Source organism: Perca flavescens, chromosome 9, assembly GCF_004354835.1.
Source record: "Perca flavescens isolate YP-PL-M2 chromosome 9, PFLA_1.0, whole genome shotgun sequence".
NCBI lineage: Eukaryota > Metazoa > Chordata > Actinopteri > Perciformes > Percidae > Perca > Perca flavescens.
In genome coordinates, this window is record NC_041339.1 from 37,794,855 (window position 1) to 37,811,202 (window position 16,348).

Here is a 16,348-nt window from a genome sequence, read left to right on the forward strand (position 1 = left end):
TGGTGTTAGGAATTGTTTTTCTGCGCATTTCCACACTAACTCAATACGTGCGTACATGTACACCACCTCCTGAGCTGGCGTAGGATTTGAGTGTGCCGTACGCCAACGTCCATATTGATAAATCTCAAAGTCACCGTGGTTTTGGGTGTACGCCAGGTGTACGCTGGAAATTTGGTGTACGCACTTTTGATAAATGAGGGCCACTGAGTCCAGCTGTAAGGAACTGCAGAAAGGCTCGGTAAGTCCAGAAGTGATTATCATTTTAAATCAATGTGAGGCATATGTCATCAGTATTAGAGTAAACATACATACTGTACACACAATATAAAACTTACACACTATAAAAGATAAACCAGCTTCTTGTAAATAATTCTACATGTTACACTGCAAATAAGCGGAAATACACCACTAGTCCCGCCCGCACCAGAGGGGAAAACCTATCTCTGCTTTCCATTGACTTGTTTTGTGTGAAGTTTTCCTCGTCTTTATTCCCTCTGCTAAAAAGCAATAGAAACATTCCTAAAAGCTGCTGTGTGGTGATATTCACTACCAAAATAACCCAGAACTTAACTTTTCCTGATATGAGGAGTCAGCAGAGAGAATGTGAAGACTGTAGGATCCCACAGCATCATCATACCAATCTAATGATATGTCCGATGTTATCTGTGTTAGCTTACAGATAGAAATGGACAGTTGTTTTCCCCTCCAGTGGGCGTGGCTTTAAGAGTATGATGCGATGCGCTCTGTCTCTATGCAGCAGGTTAGAGGGAACCTTGTACAACTGTATCATCTCTTTCATATCCAAGCTAAATTAGTTTTGAAACTGTAAATATCCCAAATAAACATTTGAATTTGTGAATCAGAATCAAATCTATCAGGAAATCAGAGGCAATACCATCCCTAATATCTATAATTATTGTTTGATGTGAGGGGAGGCAAACAAAACATCTCCATCCTTGTTAAATAAAAGCTGCAACTTTACATTGTTTAGTTTCCAACAACGAGCATCTTTTGATTTTTTTAAGCTTGTCCCATTTCGTCTTTTCCATCTGGTCACCCTAAAATTGTAACTGTCAGACAACGCATTTCTTTTCCATTTCAGTTACACTAAAGACAAGATCAGCTTATTTGATTTACTGACATTGTCTCGGCACCAAGATGTCGGGGCTCTGACCTCCCGTGTTGAGGCCGATGATGTCGTCAGCAAACTTTATGAACATTCCGTCAAGGCAACAAGCACCTGCAATACTTAAATTGTGACTAAGATGCAGATGCACTCACCTTTCAACCCATCCACACACATCCCCATGTGCCTATGTAATCAGTTGTGTATATTCCTTGTGCCTCTTGTGTATTTCCAGAGAACTGCAGTATACAGAAGGACAAAATCCCCAATGATCAACAAACAGCTAAGGTCTGTGAGACTACACACACCAGCAAAATAGATTTTGGTAAGAGTGTACATGAATTGCGTTTTATATATCACAAAAATGTATGTGTTTGTGTGACTCAGAGATTGAGAGAATAAGTACGGCAGGACTAAAAGAGGGAGAAAGTGAGCTAACAATCTGCAACTTGTCTGTCCTCAGTGTACAAAGTGAGACTGGTAAATTTTACAGAAGATTTCTCCACTGACCTTTTCACAGTGAAGTTACTGGAAGTCATCAAAGAAGGTATGTATTTAACATTGAACTGCCTGAAATGTACTAGAAACTGATGTTCTAATGTGCTTTATAGGTGATGGCGTGGTTCAACAGTTAAGGAAACACGCTTATTCTCTTTCTTGCAGAAAGTTAGATGAGAATATTGGTTTTGTATAATGTTCACTGATGTTTGTACACTAAGTATGAAGCTACCTCTAGCAGCCAGCTAGCTTACCTTGCATTGCCAGATAACTTAAGTAGGTTATTGGTCCCGGGCCAAGAAATAGTCCACCATGTAACCCCTGTAAAAAAAGAATTGTTGTTTTCTACATTTTATTTCTTTGTGCGGATTAAACATGGAGATTAGAAGCGTTGGAGGGTGGATTGTTACATTGGAAAGATTTAGCTAAATTAGCTGGCTGTTGGCTACATATTTCCTGTGACAGTGGTATAAATAGTGCTATCAATCAAATCCAAGCAAAAAAGGGAATAAGCATATGTCCCCAAATGTCTATTTTTTAAGCATTCCACTGGCTATGATAATACAGCATAAATGTTTTGTACAACATCTTTAGCTATGCATTTAACTAAATCCTAAAGTACCTTTTCTGCTTTTTCCTATTCTTGAATTTCAGGAACTCTTGATGAGTCCTCAGAATAAACAGCGCACTTTCCTCAGTTACCCCTACTGCAGGCAGTCTTTAGATCTGGGTATGGGAAAAACCTACCTTATCATGGGCACGTCCAAAGATATTCACAGAGATGGCATACATCAAACGTACGTTTTCTTCTTTGTGTAAATGTTTGTGGATTTTGCATTTAAACATTTTTAATGTTTCACTTTTTTTTTTTATTAGTAAATCAAGTTAGGCTTTTTTGTACTCTAGCTTAAGTGTCAGTGTCGATAGTGATTGTGGGAAGGGATGAGGGGGCTTTTCATGTCATGTTACAGAGTGTTACAGATGTGTATTGTTCACTTGGCTTTCCTCAGGTATCAGTATGTATTAGGAGAGAGCATCTGGATAGAGTACTGGCCCACAGAAGTGGAGTGTCAAACTGAGGAACACAGAATTACCTGTTTGGGCATGGAGGAGATGGTTAATCAGTACCAACTCTTTGAGTGTCAGCAGTAGTGAAACTCAAGAAAGGAAAATCAGAAGTTAAAAGTTAAATAAAAATGAGTCCACCATAATAAAAGGTAAGCACAAAGACATAGGCCTAATGTCATTTTTTATACTCAAGTCACACAAAGAAGCTTCCTTTGTTTTTCTAGTAGCCAGATGCTTTGTGGCATAGGTGGAAAGTGTTAGAATTTAGTTCTCAAGCAGATGTTCAGCGTGAGCTCTAAAAGGGTGACAAATCAACCTTATCCTAAATGGAAAAACTCTTTGAAATTCAACAAACAAAATGTAAAGCCAGATTGAACTTTGCCTGAATGTTCACTGTAGCCAATGTAAATGTGGCCATCTGATAACTGTGTTTGATGGTCCACAGTATGTGCACTTAAATGCACTTTAAAATGGGAAGTGTGTTCAGGTGTGATAGGTGGAATAATCAAGCCTGCATTTACTCAAATGTATTTTCATATTTCATATATTCTATAATGTGGTACATTGAGACCGATGTAGAAATTCTCAGAAAGGCAAGAGGCCCTATGCGTGCAAAGGTTGGATCTGATCCAGATGTTTAAATTCTGAGAATAAAAAGTTAGAGGCCCTGATTGATTAGATGTCCAGGGTTGTTATGTATTCTGTAAGCATATAGCTGAATAACAACTTAGGTAATGTTAACCTATGACCTTTGGTGGGGGCCTACAGGATATTTTAGTGTATCTGAGCATGGGACCCTTACAGTGTTAGGATGAAATCATGAATAAGGGAGTACCATCTGTCAAGGTGCATTCTGGGCGTATTGCTATCTTGAGGCAGTGGGAAGTGATTGACCAACAAAAACCTGGTCTAAAGTTAATAACGCAGCATTAACTTCACGCACGAGCAGATCACTTTCTTCTCCTGAAAATCTTTCCTTCCTGCTTAGAAAATCCTCCATCATAATAGCAATGCGCAAAGGTACAAACACGCCTAGTTTTTAAAGGTAATGGGAGATGACACTCTGATTGGTTTATTAGGCCCCCCAAAACACAGCTATGATTAATGGAGACATGTAAGTACAACCCTTTTAAACAATGCGCCTGGCGAACGGACCATTTTTTCCGCTGTTTATACTAGCAAAAGTGGATTTTTACATGCCCTAAATGCACCAGCGTCAGGTGCTTCACGCCGTGCGCTCAGATTGTTAAAATAGGGCCCCATAACTCCCAAGCCTGTGTGTAGTTCAAAAGATTAAAGTGAATTTTGATACAATGTTGTGGATGTATAATAACTTCCACAACATTGAATCAAATATACAAAGAATGATCTGGATACTTTCCAAAATATATACTTAGTTTTATAATAATTAATAATATTATCAATTTCAAGAAATGCATAGAAACATTAAAATCACATAGTACAATTATTGTTGTTATTAGAGAAAATTCCTTGCTGCTGAATAGCCTTCTTTACTTTGACCCACACTGTCTGTGTGCTTATGCAATATATTTGATTATGTGTAAGTATGCTGGTTCAGCAGGCTCAGAATAATAATTACAAGAGTAGTAAAATGTAATAATTTATAAAAAAACATGAGTTTAGAATAGCCTTTTCTGTAATTTTGCAGTGAACTGGTCATTCGACTGTATGCTAAACCCTGATTGGTTTTCTACTGTTTATCTTTTTACTCAGAGCGGAGATAACAAACAGTTTCTCAACTGCTGCTGGGAAATCATGTGAAATTGGGTTTGTATTTACAAAGCTGTAGAAATCTGTTGGATTAACAAAATATGTATATCGGTTGCACATAATACCATCTCATTCATTAAATTTATGTTCAATTTAAAGGTCTTGTATTTAAAAGCTCTGCATTATGTTCAATATATTCAATTACTAAACTAACTTGTATACAGAATGTTTTCATGTTCAATCAAACCAATCTGTTAGGACTCACGCCATTGACCTATACAGCTTAGATATGTTTGTTTTATCAATTCTACATGATAATGTCTAAAATCTGATTTCTGGTGAAAGTATTTTGTACATCATTATTCCTGTTCCTACTAAATATTTGAAGTACATTTACTATCGTACATTTTTGAAAGCAAAAATGGCAAAAAGCATAAAACACATTTCTTGCACAAAATAAATTGTATTTGGTCATATAATACTGTACATCTTTACCAATAGAACACATTGTACAGTGCAATTCAAACAAGTTTAAGTTGTATATACTGCATATATACCAGAACCCAGTAAAACACAATTACCTAAAACATATGCCTTATGACAAATACTAATATTTAAAAATAAAAAAATAGCTTAATTTTATTTATTTATATTTTCACAGCACTTTGAGCACCACAAGTCAATTGCCATTTAGTTCCATTGTACTACTATTGCCAATAAATCCAACTCACACCAAAACGATTTAGATTAATAAATAGGAATACAGGTAAGAGGGGAAAATAATTGTTTTTCATTTATCCTAAACATAACATGCACCTTGACACGAGAGAGAAAATTGAAGAGGAGGACTGGTGAGACATCCTAGAGGTGAAGTGGAGGTGGTGGGGGGGGAGTGGATAAAAGGAGGGTGCTGCAGATCGACAGTCCAGAGTGGATCAGGCTGAAGGATGAGTAGGACTCTGCTGTGGCTGCTGGCCTCTCTGGCCTTTGTCTCTCTGACTTCTCTGGCTGATGGAGCTGCATTGTAAGTAGACCTGCCTTACCTTTACACCCCCTTGTAAAGAGTTTGAACAGCAATGCATTAAGCCAGATCATGGGCGATTTTAGACCCTTTTTAGGGAGTGCTCAAGCCCCCCTAAATCTATTCTCAGCCCCCCTAAAAATTATAATACAAAACTTTTTTTTAAATAAATTGTATTGCTTCAAGTGAGAGTTTGTGAACTTGTCTGTTAGTGACAGAGGACAAACAAATACAGGTTCAAAGGGCTTGAAACGGGTTTAATGTCCTGTGTGTCTGTCACCGATGCTATGCACCTGTAACCCAGTCAAGGAAAGGAAACGTAGTGTTGGCCAATCAGAGGAGGTTGTGCCTTTGGCTGAGTCTCTATCTAATCCAGGGGTGGCCAACCAGTTCAGCATAAAGAGCCACAAAAAAACACGCACCATAGCAAAACGCCACACAACACATGCAGGTCCACATTACAACAGCAACAGGGTTTTTTTCTTATTTAGATTGACTCAGTGGGAAACCTGACAGTCTTTGTTATCCACAATCCTTTTTAGGTCTGGTTGTACTTGGTTGTGGCCACTTGAAGAGACTCTTTCACTCATTTGTCACTAGAGGGGCTTTCAAACAATCGGATTCAGCAGTGAAAGGGTTAATGAGGAAGGTGATCTGTGGCCGCTGTTTTTCCTCAGGTTGCAGAATCTGTCCATAAAAACTCTGCTGCATTATTTTTTATTTTACAATAATTGGCAAATGTATTGGCAGATGCATTCAAATGCTTTCTTTTAACTTATCTGAAATGTTTCAAAAAGTAAATAAAAATCCACCAATAACACAGCCCCCAGCCACACAGTAAGGTACTATGAGCTCTTCAAGATCATATTGTTTTGTAAGGTTTTAAGAGCAGCAAAAGCATTATTTCAATAGCAATACTAAAACATTCTGAATGCACATTTTGTCCACAGACAATAACTGGACAATGGATCGCCATTTTGTTTTCTATTTACAACATATTGCCGTAGTGCAAAAACATTGTAACAATATACAGTAAATAACCCACATTTAACAAAGCCTACGTGGTATCAAAATCACAACAGCACACAATCTTCATCAACGGTGTGTTATGCAACTTCAAGCATGGTAATTGTTCTACTCTTTGCTACACAGATGTGAATCTGTGTAGCAAAGAGTAGAACAATTACCATCTGAAATTACTAGAAAACATTACGGCCAAGAGCCAGCCAGCAAGTGTGTGACTAGCTAACTAGCATTAGCTTGGCATGCTACTAAAAGTGCTACTCGTGGATAAAGTTACACTGTCTGTAACATTTGGATGACAAGCTAGTAGCGCTAGCCCTAACACAGTTCGAGAGTTGACAGTTTATAAAGAGAGTTTCTAAGTGAGGGCTGCACGTATTTTTCAGCACAGTAGCATCTGTACACCAACCTTTGTTTAAGTAGAAGCAGATTCTCGAAAGTCGAGAAATGGCGAAATCGAAGGGTCCTCGACGACTTATCATCCCAGTCGCCCTCGACCTCATCGCCATGGCACAGCGCGAGAACAAGAAGAACAAGAACAAGAACAAGACCAAGACCAAGGACAAGACCACAGACGTGCTACCGCTCCAGAGAGCCCAGGACCCACAGAATACGCGGCCAGTTTATTTGACTTTTTGTATTGGCCTGGCGTTGCGCTTCGGGTCTCGGGGACCCTGGCCAGTGTTCAATGGTATTTCCCTGCTACCGCGGCCCTGGCCTTCGGGTCTCTGTGACCCATACGTTATTCTGTGGTATTCGGGGAACCCTGGCCTGGCTTGTTGTAGTAATAACGCAGAAAGGGTAAGGGAAAGGGGAAAGAAACAAACCCCGTCCTCGACCTAGTAAACACTTTTATTACACACACACATACTGTACACGTGTCTTCACGTCTTGAGTTGTTGTTTTTGTCATTGTTGTTGTCCCCGTCGTCGTTCTTCAGCATGGCCCGTCGTTTGACTCGAAATGAAGCTGCATCAGATTATCGTCAGCGCCGCATCCAACGTCCCAGAACAAGAACAAGAGCAAGAGCAAGACGGTCACGAGGACCACGAATGCGTATCTGGCAGGTGTGCGTCAGAAGAGGACAAAGATGAACATGGTGATGGAGCCAAAGACTGATGGAGCCAAAGACTGCTGTCACGACGGCGATAGCGAAGGAGAAGCTGAGGAGAAAGTAGAAGAAGGAGAGGAAGAAGGAGAGGAAGAAGAAGAAGGAGGAGAGGAAGAAGTAGAAGGAGATGAAGAAGAAAGAGATGAAGAGGATGAGGGTGGAGAAGAGGAGCACGAGCAGGACGATGAGGAGAGCGAAAGGTTTGTGTCAAGAAACAGCGAAATCGAATGGTCCTCAACGACATATCATCCCAGTCGCCCTCGACCACATCGCCGTGGCACAGCACAAGAACGAGAAGAACAAGACCAAGAACAAGACCACAGACGCGCTACCGCTCCAGAGAGCCCGCGACCCACAGTGTACGTGGCCACACGCGTCTGCGACATACTCTCCACATTCGACCACTTGGTCACGCGGCGCATACTAGAGATTATGGTGATCGCCACAAACTTCGAGGGCCTCAGGAAATGCGGCAACGACTGGAAAATGACGGACGTCACTGAGCTGCGCGGCTACCTCGGGCTACTGATCCTCGCCGGCATGTACAGGTCCCGAAACGAGGCCCTGGAGAGCCTGTGGCACGAGGAGAGCGGCAGGGCCATTTCCCGCACCAAAATGTCGCTTAAGCGATTCCACGTGCTCTTGCGACTACTGCAAATCAACGACCGCGAGACGAGAGGCACCAGACGAGCCTCGGACAAACTGGCGGCCATACGAGAAGTGTGGGACGCCTGGGTGCGGCGGCTGCCTCGTCTCTACAACCCAGGCCCCGACATGACCGTGGACGAGCAGCTGGTTCCCTTTCGCGGTGTGTGTGTGTGTGTGTCTATGTGTGCGCATGTGTTTTTGTAACTTTTTCATCGTCACTCTTTTCCTCCCATTCTCATCGTTCTCCTCCTAGTCCGTCACGTCCACCAAGGTCGATGCTCCTTCCGCCAGTACATGCCCAGCAAGCCCGCCAGGTACGGACTCAAGTTGTGGGTGGCCTGCGACGCCGGCTCCAGCTACGTGTGGACCATGCAGATGTACACTGGCAAGTCGGAGGCCGGCGAACCTGAGAGGAATCAGGGCGCCCGCGTGGTGATGGACGTGACCGAGGGAGTGCGGGGTCTGCGCAACGTGACGTGTGACAACTTTTTCACCTCCTACGAGCTGGTCCGGCGGCTCCTCCACGAGAGGCGCCTCACCGTGGTGGGCACGATGCACAAAAACAAGCCCGAGCTGCTTCTCGTCCAGGTTCACTTTCACGCCCACCGTCACTCTGGTGTCCTACATGCCCAAGAGGAACAGGAACGTGGTGCTGCTGAGCATGCTGCACACGGGGGACGGGGCAACGCCTCCAGGGCCGCCAAGCCCGACATCATCCTGCACTACAACAGCACCAAGGGCAGCGTGGACAACCTGGACAAGCTCGTCGGCACGTACAGCTGCCGCAGGAAGACGGCGCGCCGGCCCCTCACCCTATTCCACAACATCCTCGACGTGTCCGCTACAACACCTTTGTGCTCTGGCGAGAGCTCAGGCCCAAGTGGCTGCGCGGCAAGCTCAACAGGCGCAGGGCCTTCCTCGAGCAGCTGGGCAGGGCACTCGTCACTCCAGTCATCGAGAGACGCTCGCGTCTCCCTCGCAGGAAGGCGTCCGCTGCGCTCGTCAAAGCCGGGGCGGCGAGGTCAGGCGCGGCGAGGTCAGGCGCGGCGAGGTCAGGCGCGCCGAGGTCAGGCGAGCCCTACAAGACCAGCGAGGAGACGAGGAAGAAGACGAGGAGGAAGCGGAACCGAGAGCGGCGAGAGTGCCCAGCAAGCGAAAGAGGTGTCAGCTCTGTCCAAAGAAAAAGGACCGCAAGACACACACCGTGTGCGGTGGCTGCCAGAGATACATCTGCGGGAGTTGCACACGGCCCTATTGCGCGGACTGCGTCAGACAGTAGCCTCTTGACTCGCGCGGCAGTTTGAGCTTCGACTTTGACTTTACGCTGCACAAAAAAAAAAAAAAAACACAACATCAACTTTCCACTGCAACAAGGGTCCCGGGGACCCGAGTGACACCGGCTGCCACGAGGCCAGTAGCAAGAGACAAAAATGCATGCCATTGACTAAGCGAGGGTCCCGGAGACCCCAAGGGCCAAGTAGTTGCCACCGCGGTAGTTGACGTGACAAAGTGTATAAAAATAGTAGGCCAGGGTCCCGGGGACCCCCCAAAGGACAGAGGCCGTTGCAAGGCCAGTAGATTTTAGTACGACGTAGAATCAAATGAGGGACGAGGGTCCCGGGGACCCGAAGGACGAGGCAAGCGTGTGACATGGAATAACATAGAATAAGCGAGGGTCCCCGGGACCCGAAGGACAGAGGCCGCGAGGCTTATACAAAAAGTGAATAAACTAAACCAGTTCCCGTGACACAAAGGACAATACAAGGGTTAAAAACTGCAGAAAATATAATAGACGCACAAAAATAAACAGTACAGTACCAAGGCTGCCATCTGTGGCGTCAACTTTCATCTTAACCCACCAGGTGGTTCCAAAAATATATGTAACCAACACATCAATTTTGTAAAAAAAAAGGCTACTCCCAACTCTGTTACATTTGGTATACTGGTTGAATTGAAACTTTAACTCACAGACTCTAAGGCAGTGGATCTCAACCTGGGGCTTGGGTCCCAACATGAAACTGACCTAGTAAGCACACATACGTCGCCGCGATGTATTGGCAATGTAATCAAGATGCGGCGGGAATACGTAGCATATTGCTCATTTGCTCATTGGCACGACATTCGCGGGACATCGCTGCTTGACGTTTCAGCAACATGTAGCCGCTCTCTCCGCGACATATATAAGATAAGATCCTTAATTAGTCCCACAGTGGGGACATTTTCAGTGATACTGCACCAAAGGGAAAGTGCAATGACAAAAGCATCAGTAAAAATGCAAGAATAAAGCAGTTCAAACAAGTATACACAGAAAGTTTAATAACACGGTATTCAGATTATGCATATGAGTTATTGATATTGCATAATAAGATGTACATGAGTAAATTGTCACATATGGTGCGTGTGGTCTACTTGGAGCAGTGTTGATTATAAAGTCTGACAGCAGCAGGAAGGACGTGTGGTATCTCTCCTTCGCTGCACATTAGTAAATTGGAAGTTGTACTTAGGTTACATTTTGTATTCAAAGTGTAACCTAAGTCGTTAGCATTAACTAACGTAGTAGTAACGTTAGCTAAGCTCACGTTACTGGCCTGTGTAACATTAATGTTATGGTTAGCCAAATTATGTTAAATTATGGAACAACAGCAAGTAAATTAACTTACCACAACTGACATAGCTAACGTTAACTTTACATTCAGGTTCAGTCAGAGTAGTACTTAGCTAGCTAGAGCAGGGATATTTAAATTTAAGCATGCGAAAACGTCGAAATATGTGTTACATTAAGCTGAAATAGTGCTTACCATGGGGTTTAACTGTAGCAACGAAGCAGTCTCCATCCTAACCGTTCAGCCTGTCAACTTTTTTCCTTCCTTTATCGACTGTGGCGCGAATATGTTGCTGGGCAGAATTCAGATTCATGGTCCATCACATCAACAATGTGTGTAAAGTAAAAGACATCCAGACGCTCATTAGACAATGCTTCAAAATGACCAGCAATCAAGTGAGGAACTTGAATGACATTGTAACAACATAGTTAATAGTATGTTGCTGCTATGTATAAGTATGTATATGTAACTTCCGGAAAACTGTAGGTCGGCACCTACTCTCAGCTCTTTTAAATAAAGGCTGAAGACCTGTCATTGCCTTTTTTTAATTCAATGTACTGGATTGTGAATATTATTCCTATATTGTATCTGTTCTTAATTTTGTATTAACTGTTTTTAATTTTGTATTAACTGTTTATAATATTTATTAATTGTTTTTAATTCTGTATTCATTTCTAACTGTGTTTTAATGTTTTATGTAAAGCACCTGAATTGCGCTGCTGCTGAAATGTGCTATATAAATAAAATTGCCTTGCCTATAGATTTCCATCAAAATAAGATGTCCTAACGCTCAAACAACTGAGGAACTTGTAATACATCTAACCAACATAGTTCAAACTTTGCTGCAACGTATAGATTTCCATCATAATAAGACATCCAGACGCTCATTAAACAACGCTTTAGAATGACCGCGATTAATTGCAGAGGAAGTCGTGGCGACGTATGTGTGCTTATTTGGGAGGGGTCAGCGCCCTTCTACTTCTAGTCCATTGCGACCTATCTTTCGAAAAAATATGAACGGTAGTGAATGGGGAGAGGCAAATCATTTTTTGATTCCGTTTGAATTGAGCCATGGATTACAAATATGATGTTCGTCAATTTAAAAGATAGTTTTTCAACTGAAGAAAGCCTCAGTTTATTGTTGAACTGTTGAAGTATAAGACTGTGAAAATACGTAAATAGGCTACATACACACATGACGTCTCGCTGAAGCCAGGGACGGACTGGGGCTAAAAAACAGCCCTGGAGTTTCTCCCAAATAGGCCCATCATCTGGCCATTCGCTCCTAGTCGTGCGCAGCAGACACTAGCCAGGATGTCCTGATAATCTGCCACAATACTGTAGCCTATCAGACAAGGTATTCACAGCAAGTAACATCTCAAAACCAATGATGATAATTGGGGTTGTGTTTATTAATGAAGAATGAAAGAATGAAAAATGTACAATGCCATTACATCTGCATTGAAAATAAAATACAAATAATGAAATGTCACTGGCTACAGAAACCCCAAATTACACAAACTTGTAATTATAAAACAGTACAGAGTATTACTGACAACACTTTCAAAGATAAAGTAGGCTACTTGCTGTACCTGAACATGGGGATTAGATATTCTGTGGGCCTATACCCAAACTACACTGATAGTTAGTTACTACTATTTACTAGTTACGACTATTCAAATATAAATGTATATAACATGTGTTGCTTTGTGTTAAAGAATTAGCATTAAATAACCTATTTAATATTTTGTCAATGTCACATTACACCTTTGATTCATATTAAGGCTGTGAAATGACTAGGCCCTATCAATGTTATCTGTGCAACTTTCACAACCAACCACCAGGTCTTTGCCAGTTCCACAATATTAAACGCAAATATGAAAGACTGCACTCTGATGGAAGACTGACAGAAAGTGCAAGCTGGGTTTTTTTTGGTTAAACTTTTGGTTACATTTGGTGACTTATTTATTTTCCCTGTTTGTTAGCACGTTTAGAGTGGTACCAATGCATGGCTGATGTTTTCCCGTTTAATGTAATACCTCATCCTAGCAGCAAAACTGGGCTCAGTACAACTTCACGGAGTGAGTCAACCCTTGATTCATTTCTAACACGTTTAATGTTTCAAATTAACCTAACAGAAATTATTTAACACGTTAAGTTTGACAGCACTAAATGGCACAATCATTTTCATAATCATGATGCACACTCATAAGCTGACTAAGTTAAGATAGGGATAAAGGCAGCCTATAATCTTTCCTTCTCCTGGCACTTACCAGTATTGCTGATGTCAAATTAACTCACATCTAATGATCAGCTAATGATGTAGGCCTACTCTTCTTCTTCAGTTTTATTTTTACACGTAGCATATAAGTGATTGTATTTGCGCCCCCTGCTGTTGGCTGTTAATATTGCTTTAATAGACTTTTTTTGTGCCGTCAGTTGGACGGCCATTCTGGACTTTTCCAGAACGCACAGATTGTCAGTCCGTCCCTGGCTGAAGCTACGATGTGTGTGTATGTATCGTGTGTATCGTTGTAACGTTACTCAAATGAGCAGAGGATCTCGCTCGTTCTTTTGCCTATCTGCTGAAAACACTTCACTGGATAAAACACAGCAGTTAAGATAACGTTACATGTGTTGTGGAACAGAGCTAAGCTAGCTAGCTAGCGAGCAGGTTGAGCATCAAGCTAGGTGAGGTAAACTGTGTGAGACGAGAGATGTGGTTGTCTTAGCAGTTTCACACTAAACTAAGTGGTACTACGACAAAGCTACGGCTAACTGAAACTTTCTTCGGTTGAAAAATTATCTTTTAAATTGAAGAACATATTTGTAATCCATGGCTCAATTCAAACGGGATCCCCGTTGACCACCGTTCATATTTTTTCGAAAGGTAGGTCCCACGAGGTCCACCAGAAGGGGCGGGAAAAAAACATAATTCTGTTTTAAATAATTAGGTTTTTTTAGACTTCCTATCATTTTAGCTTTTTTCTTGTGAAATACTGAAAATGTTTCCCTCTTCAAGCACATACATATCTTACAGAAAAAATTACACTTAGTAATAATAGCCGAAAATAGCCAATAGCTGTGACAAAGGGTTACAAGGACATTTTTAAGGGGTCACATACAAAACAGGTCAGGAACTACTTCTGTAAGAGATTCACTCTTAAAACCTTTGTACAAACAGATACACCTGTAAACCATGGGTATAAATACTGGCAACTCTCCATTATAATGTGTGTGTTTTATACTTCTTTAAATAAAAAAGTTTGTCAGTACATCATAAACAGCATGTGGTCACCTCTGCTCAGTGACTACAGTATAGTGCCATTAATATCTTTCTCTGTCTCACCGCTGTTCTGCAGGAAGCTGATGTCTGCCCCTAACTTGTTGCGGGTAGGAACAGCAGAAAACATCTTTGTGGAGTGTCAAGACTGCACCGGGGGAAACATCCCGGTCCAAATCCACGTGATGAACCATCCAGCCAAAACCAGAAGGCTGACATCCACATCTGTGACCCTTACCAGTGAAAGAAACTTCCAGGAGCTCGGACAAATTACGGTAAATGAAATACTGTCAATGTATACATGTTACTGTTACTTAGCTTCATTTTCTAACACGACCAATAAGAATCTAGAAATGAGTCCAGAAATGTACATGATGTACCCCAGCCTGCTCCTGATGCACGTACTGCTTATGTCTCATCATTCTGGTTTCAGATCCCTGTTGGAAACTTCAGTAAGGCTCCTACCATGAAACAGTATGTGTACCTGCAAGCTCAGTTCCCTGACAAAGTGCTGGAGAAGGTGGTCTTAGTGTCCTTCCAGTCCGGGTACATCTTCATCCAGACTGACAAGACCCTCTACACCCCCAACAGCAAAGGTGACTTCAATACTAGGCTACATAACTGTTAAGAAACACACTGAGAGACTTGTTTTCCCTAAATTGAATGATTGCACTGTAAATTACAGTAAAATAAACCCTCTTGACATAAGCAGATTAGTAAATTAAAAAATAGATACACCTTCCTCCAACCTTCAGCAGCAAAATCAACCTCTTTCTTTCTCTGTCAGTTCATTACAGGATGTTTGCAGTGACCCCCCGTATGGAGCCCGTAGAGAGGGATGCCGAAGCCCAAACTGATGCTGCTATTGCCATCGAGATTGTGGTATTGTATTTTTATATCTTGTATTTTTTATCTTTGATAAGCACACATTGTAATGCAGTGGCGAACCCTGAGTACTACAGCTGGGCCTTCACCTCGGCCATCACCACCGAGAAAAGAAATCGTCGCGGAAAAAAGCAACAGTACGCTGAATTGAAAGGGTTTAACAAGTGCAGTCCTTTAATTAACGATGACAAGGATGTAAACAAATAGAGCATAATGTCAATAACATTCTCAACATTAACTTCAGAAAACTGAAGACCATTTAGGCTACATAGTTGAAATTAAATAAACACACTCTAAAGCCAAAATCTGGAAATATAAAATTAGGTCTCCCAGAATGTCACCCCGTCACCATGGATAGCGCTATGAAATCACAGCGCATTACAAATCATTCACACATTGACAAATAAATCCATGAGCATTATCAATCTACAATACAATTTCAAAATCACAATACGCCAAAAGTTACACAAAGCTGATAATACAAAGACTATGTTTTAAAGTTGCAATGAAGTGCAAATGCCTCTCCATGCGCAATTATGCATAGTGCAATAAATTAAAGTCTAAATTTTAATTTATAGGTTCTACTATACCTCCTTAATTCTCCACAGGGAAAGGGACAGACAAGTGAGCATGGGAGGGAATAAAATTGAATTAAAGGCAATTTGCGCTGGGACAACCTCCGCAATAAATACAAATTCCTGAATGTCCACTTGGCCAGTAATCTTAATCCCTTGAAATAATAATCAAGGTGGCCTATAACATAGGCCTACTTTACATGAAAACCAAGTCCATTCGTCGGTCTTTCTTTGTGAAGTGGGCAATGGCGGCGTCGTATAGTTTGTCCTGTGATTTGAGCTCCAAAAGAAGTGATTTCTCTATGGACATCAGTGCCAAAGCTCCCAGGCGATCCTGTCCATTACTGTTCCTGGCGTGCGTCTCGATGTGCTTCAGAGCCGAGAAAGACCACTCCACGGAGGAGGTGGGCGCTGCTCATCTAGCTGAAGATCAACTCTTGTGTCCCCAAAAGTTTTCAAACTGACCGTCGCTTGCAGGTGTGTCGCAGAATCTTGATGTCGGTGGGTTGACTTTGTCAGATTTGTAAAGCTGACAAATCCGCCGCTGACCCAGGTGGATGACTTGTCAGTTGTAAAATGTAAACAACTCCAGCAGTACAGCTTCTTCCAGCCTGTCATCCATGGATATCGCTGATCATTTTCAGTCTTGAAATGCCTTTCCACTTTCTTAACCTTTTCTTTTAATTCCAGTTCTGGAGTTAGTCTTCAGTTTTTTATTATTTCAAGTTTTTCTGTGGAAGGCCGCCTGGAAGAAGGCGATGCTATTAAGCTAGCCA

The 16,348-nt window shown here is 42.0% G+C and overlaps 1 protein-coding gene across 4 annotated transcripts in view; it reads left to right on the forward strand.

Annotated features, from left to right (window-relative positions):
* Nucleotides 1–16,348, forward strand: part of LOC114561480 (complement C3) — an 84,276-nt gene continuing 67,928 nt past the window's right edge. For 3 of the 4 annotated variants that reach the window (XM_028587521.1, XM_028587522.1, XM_028587524.1), the window contains exons 1-9: nt 1–238; nt 1,362–1,451; nt 1,590–1,673; nt 2,279–2,421; nt 2,635–2,841; nt 4,427–5,447; nt 14,192–14,387; nt 14,546–14,708; nt 14,900–14,994. In XM_028587521.1, coding sequence (XP_028443322.1) covers nt 5,371–5,447; nt 14,192–14,387; nt 14,546–14,708; nt 14,900–14,994 — 531 coding nt within the window. In that variant the 5' untranslated portion in view covers nt 1–238; nt 1,362–1,451; nt 1,590–1,673; ... (1 more) ...; nt 2,635–2,841; nt 4,427–5,370. Of the gene's footprint in view, nt 239–1,361; nt 1,452–1,589; nt 1,674–2,278; nt 2,422–2,634; nt 2,842–4,426; nt 5,448–13,698; nt 13,720–14,191; nt 14,388–14,545; nt 14,709–14,899; nt 14,995–16,348 lie in introns of those variants that run through there. The other variant, XM_028587523.1, reaches the window with a different exon arrangement.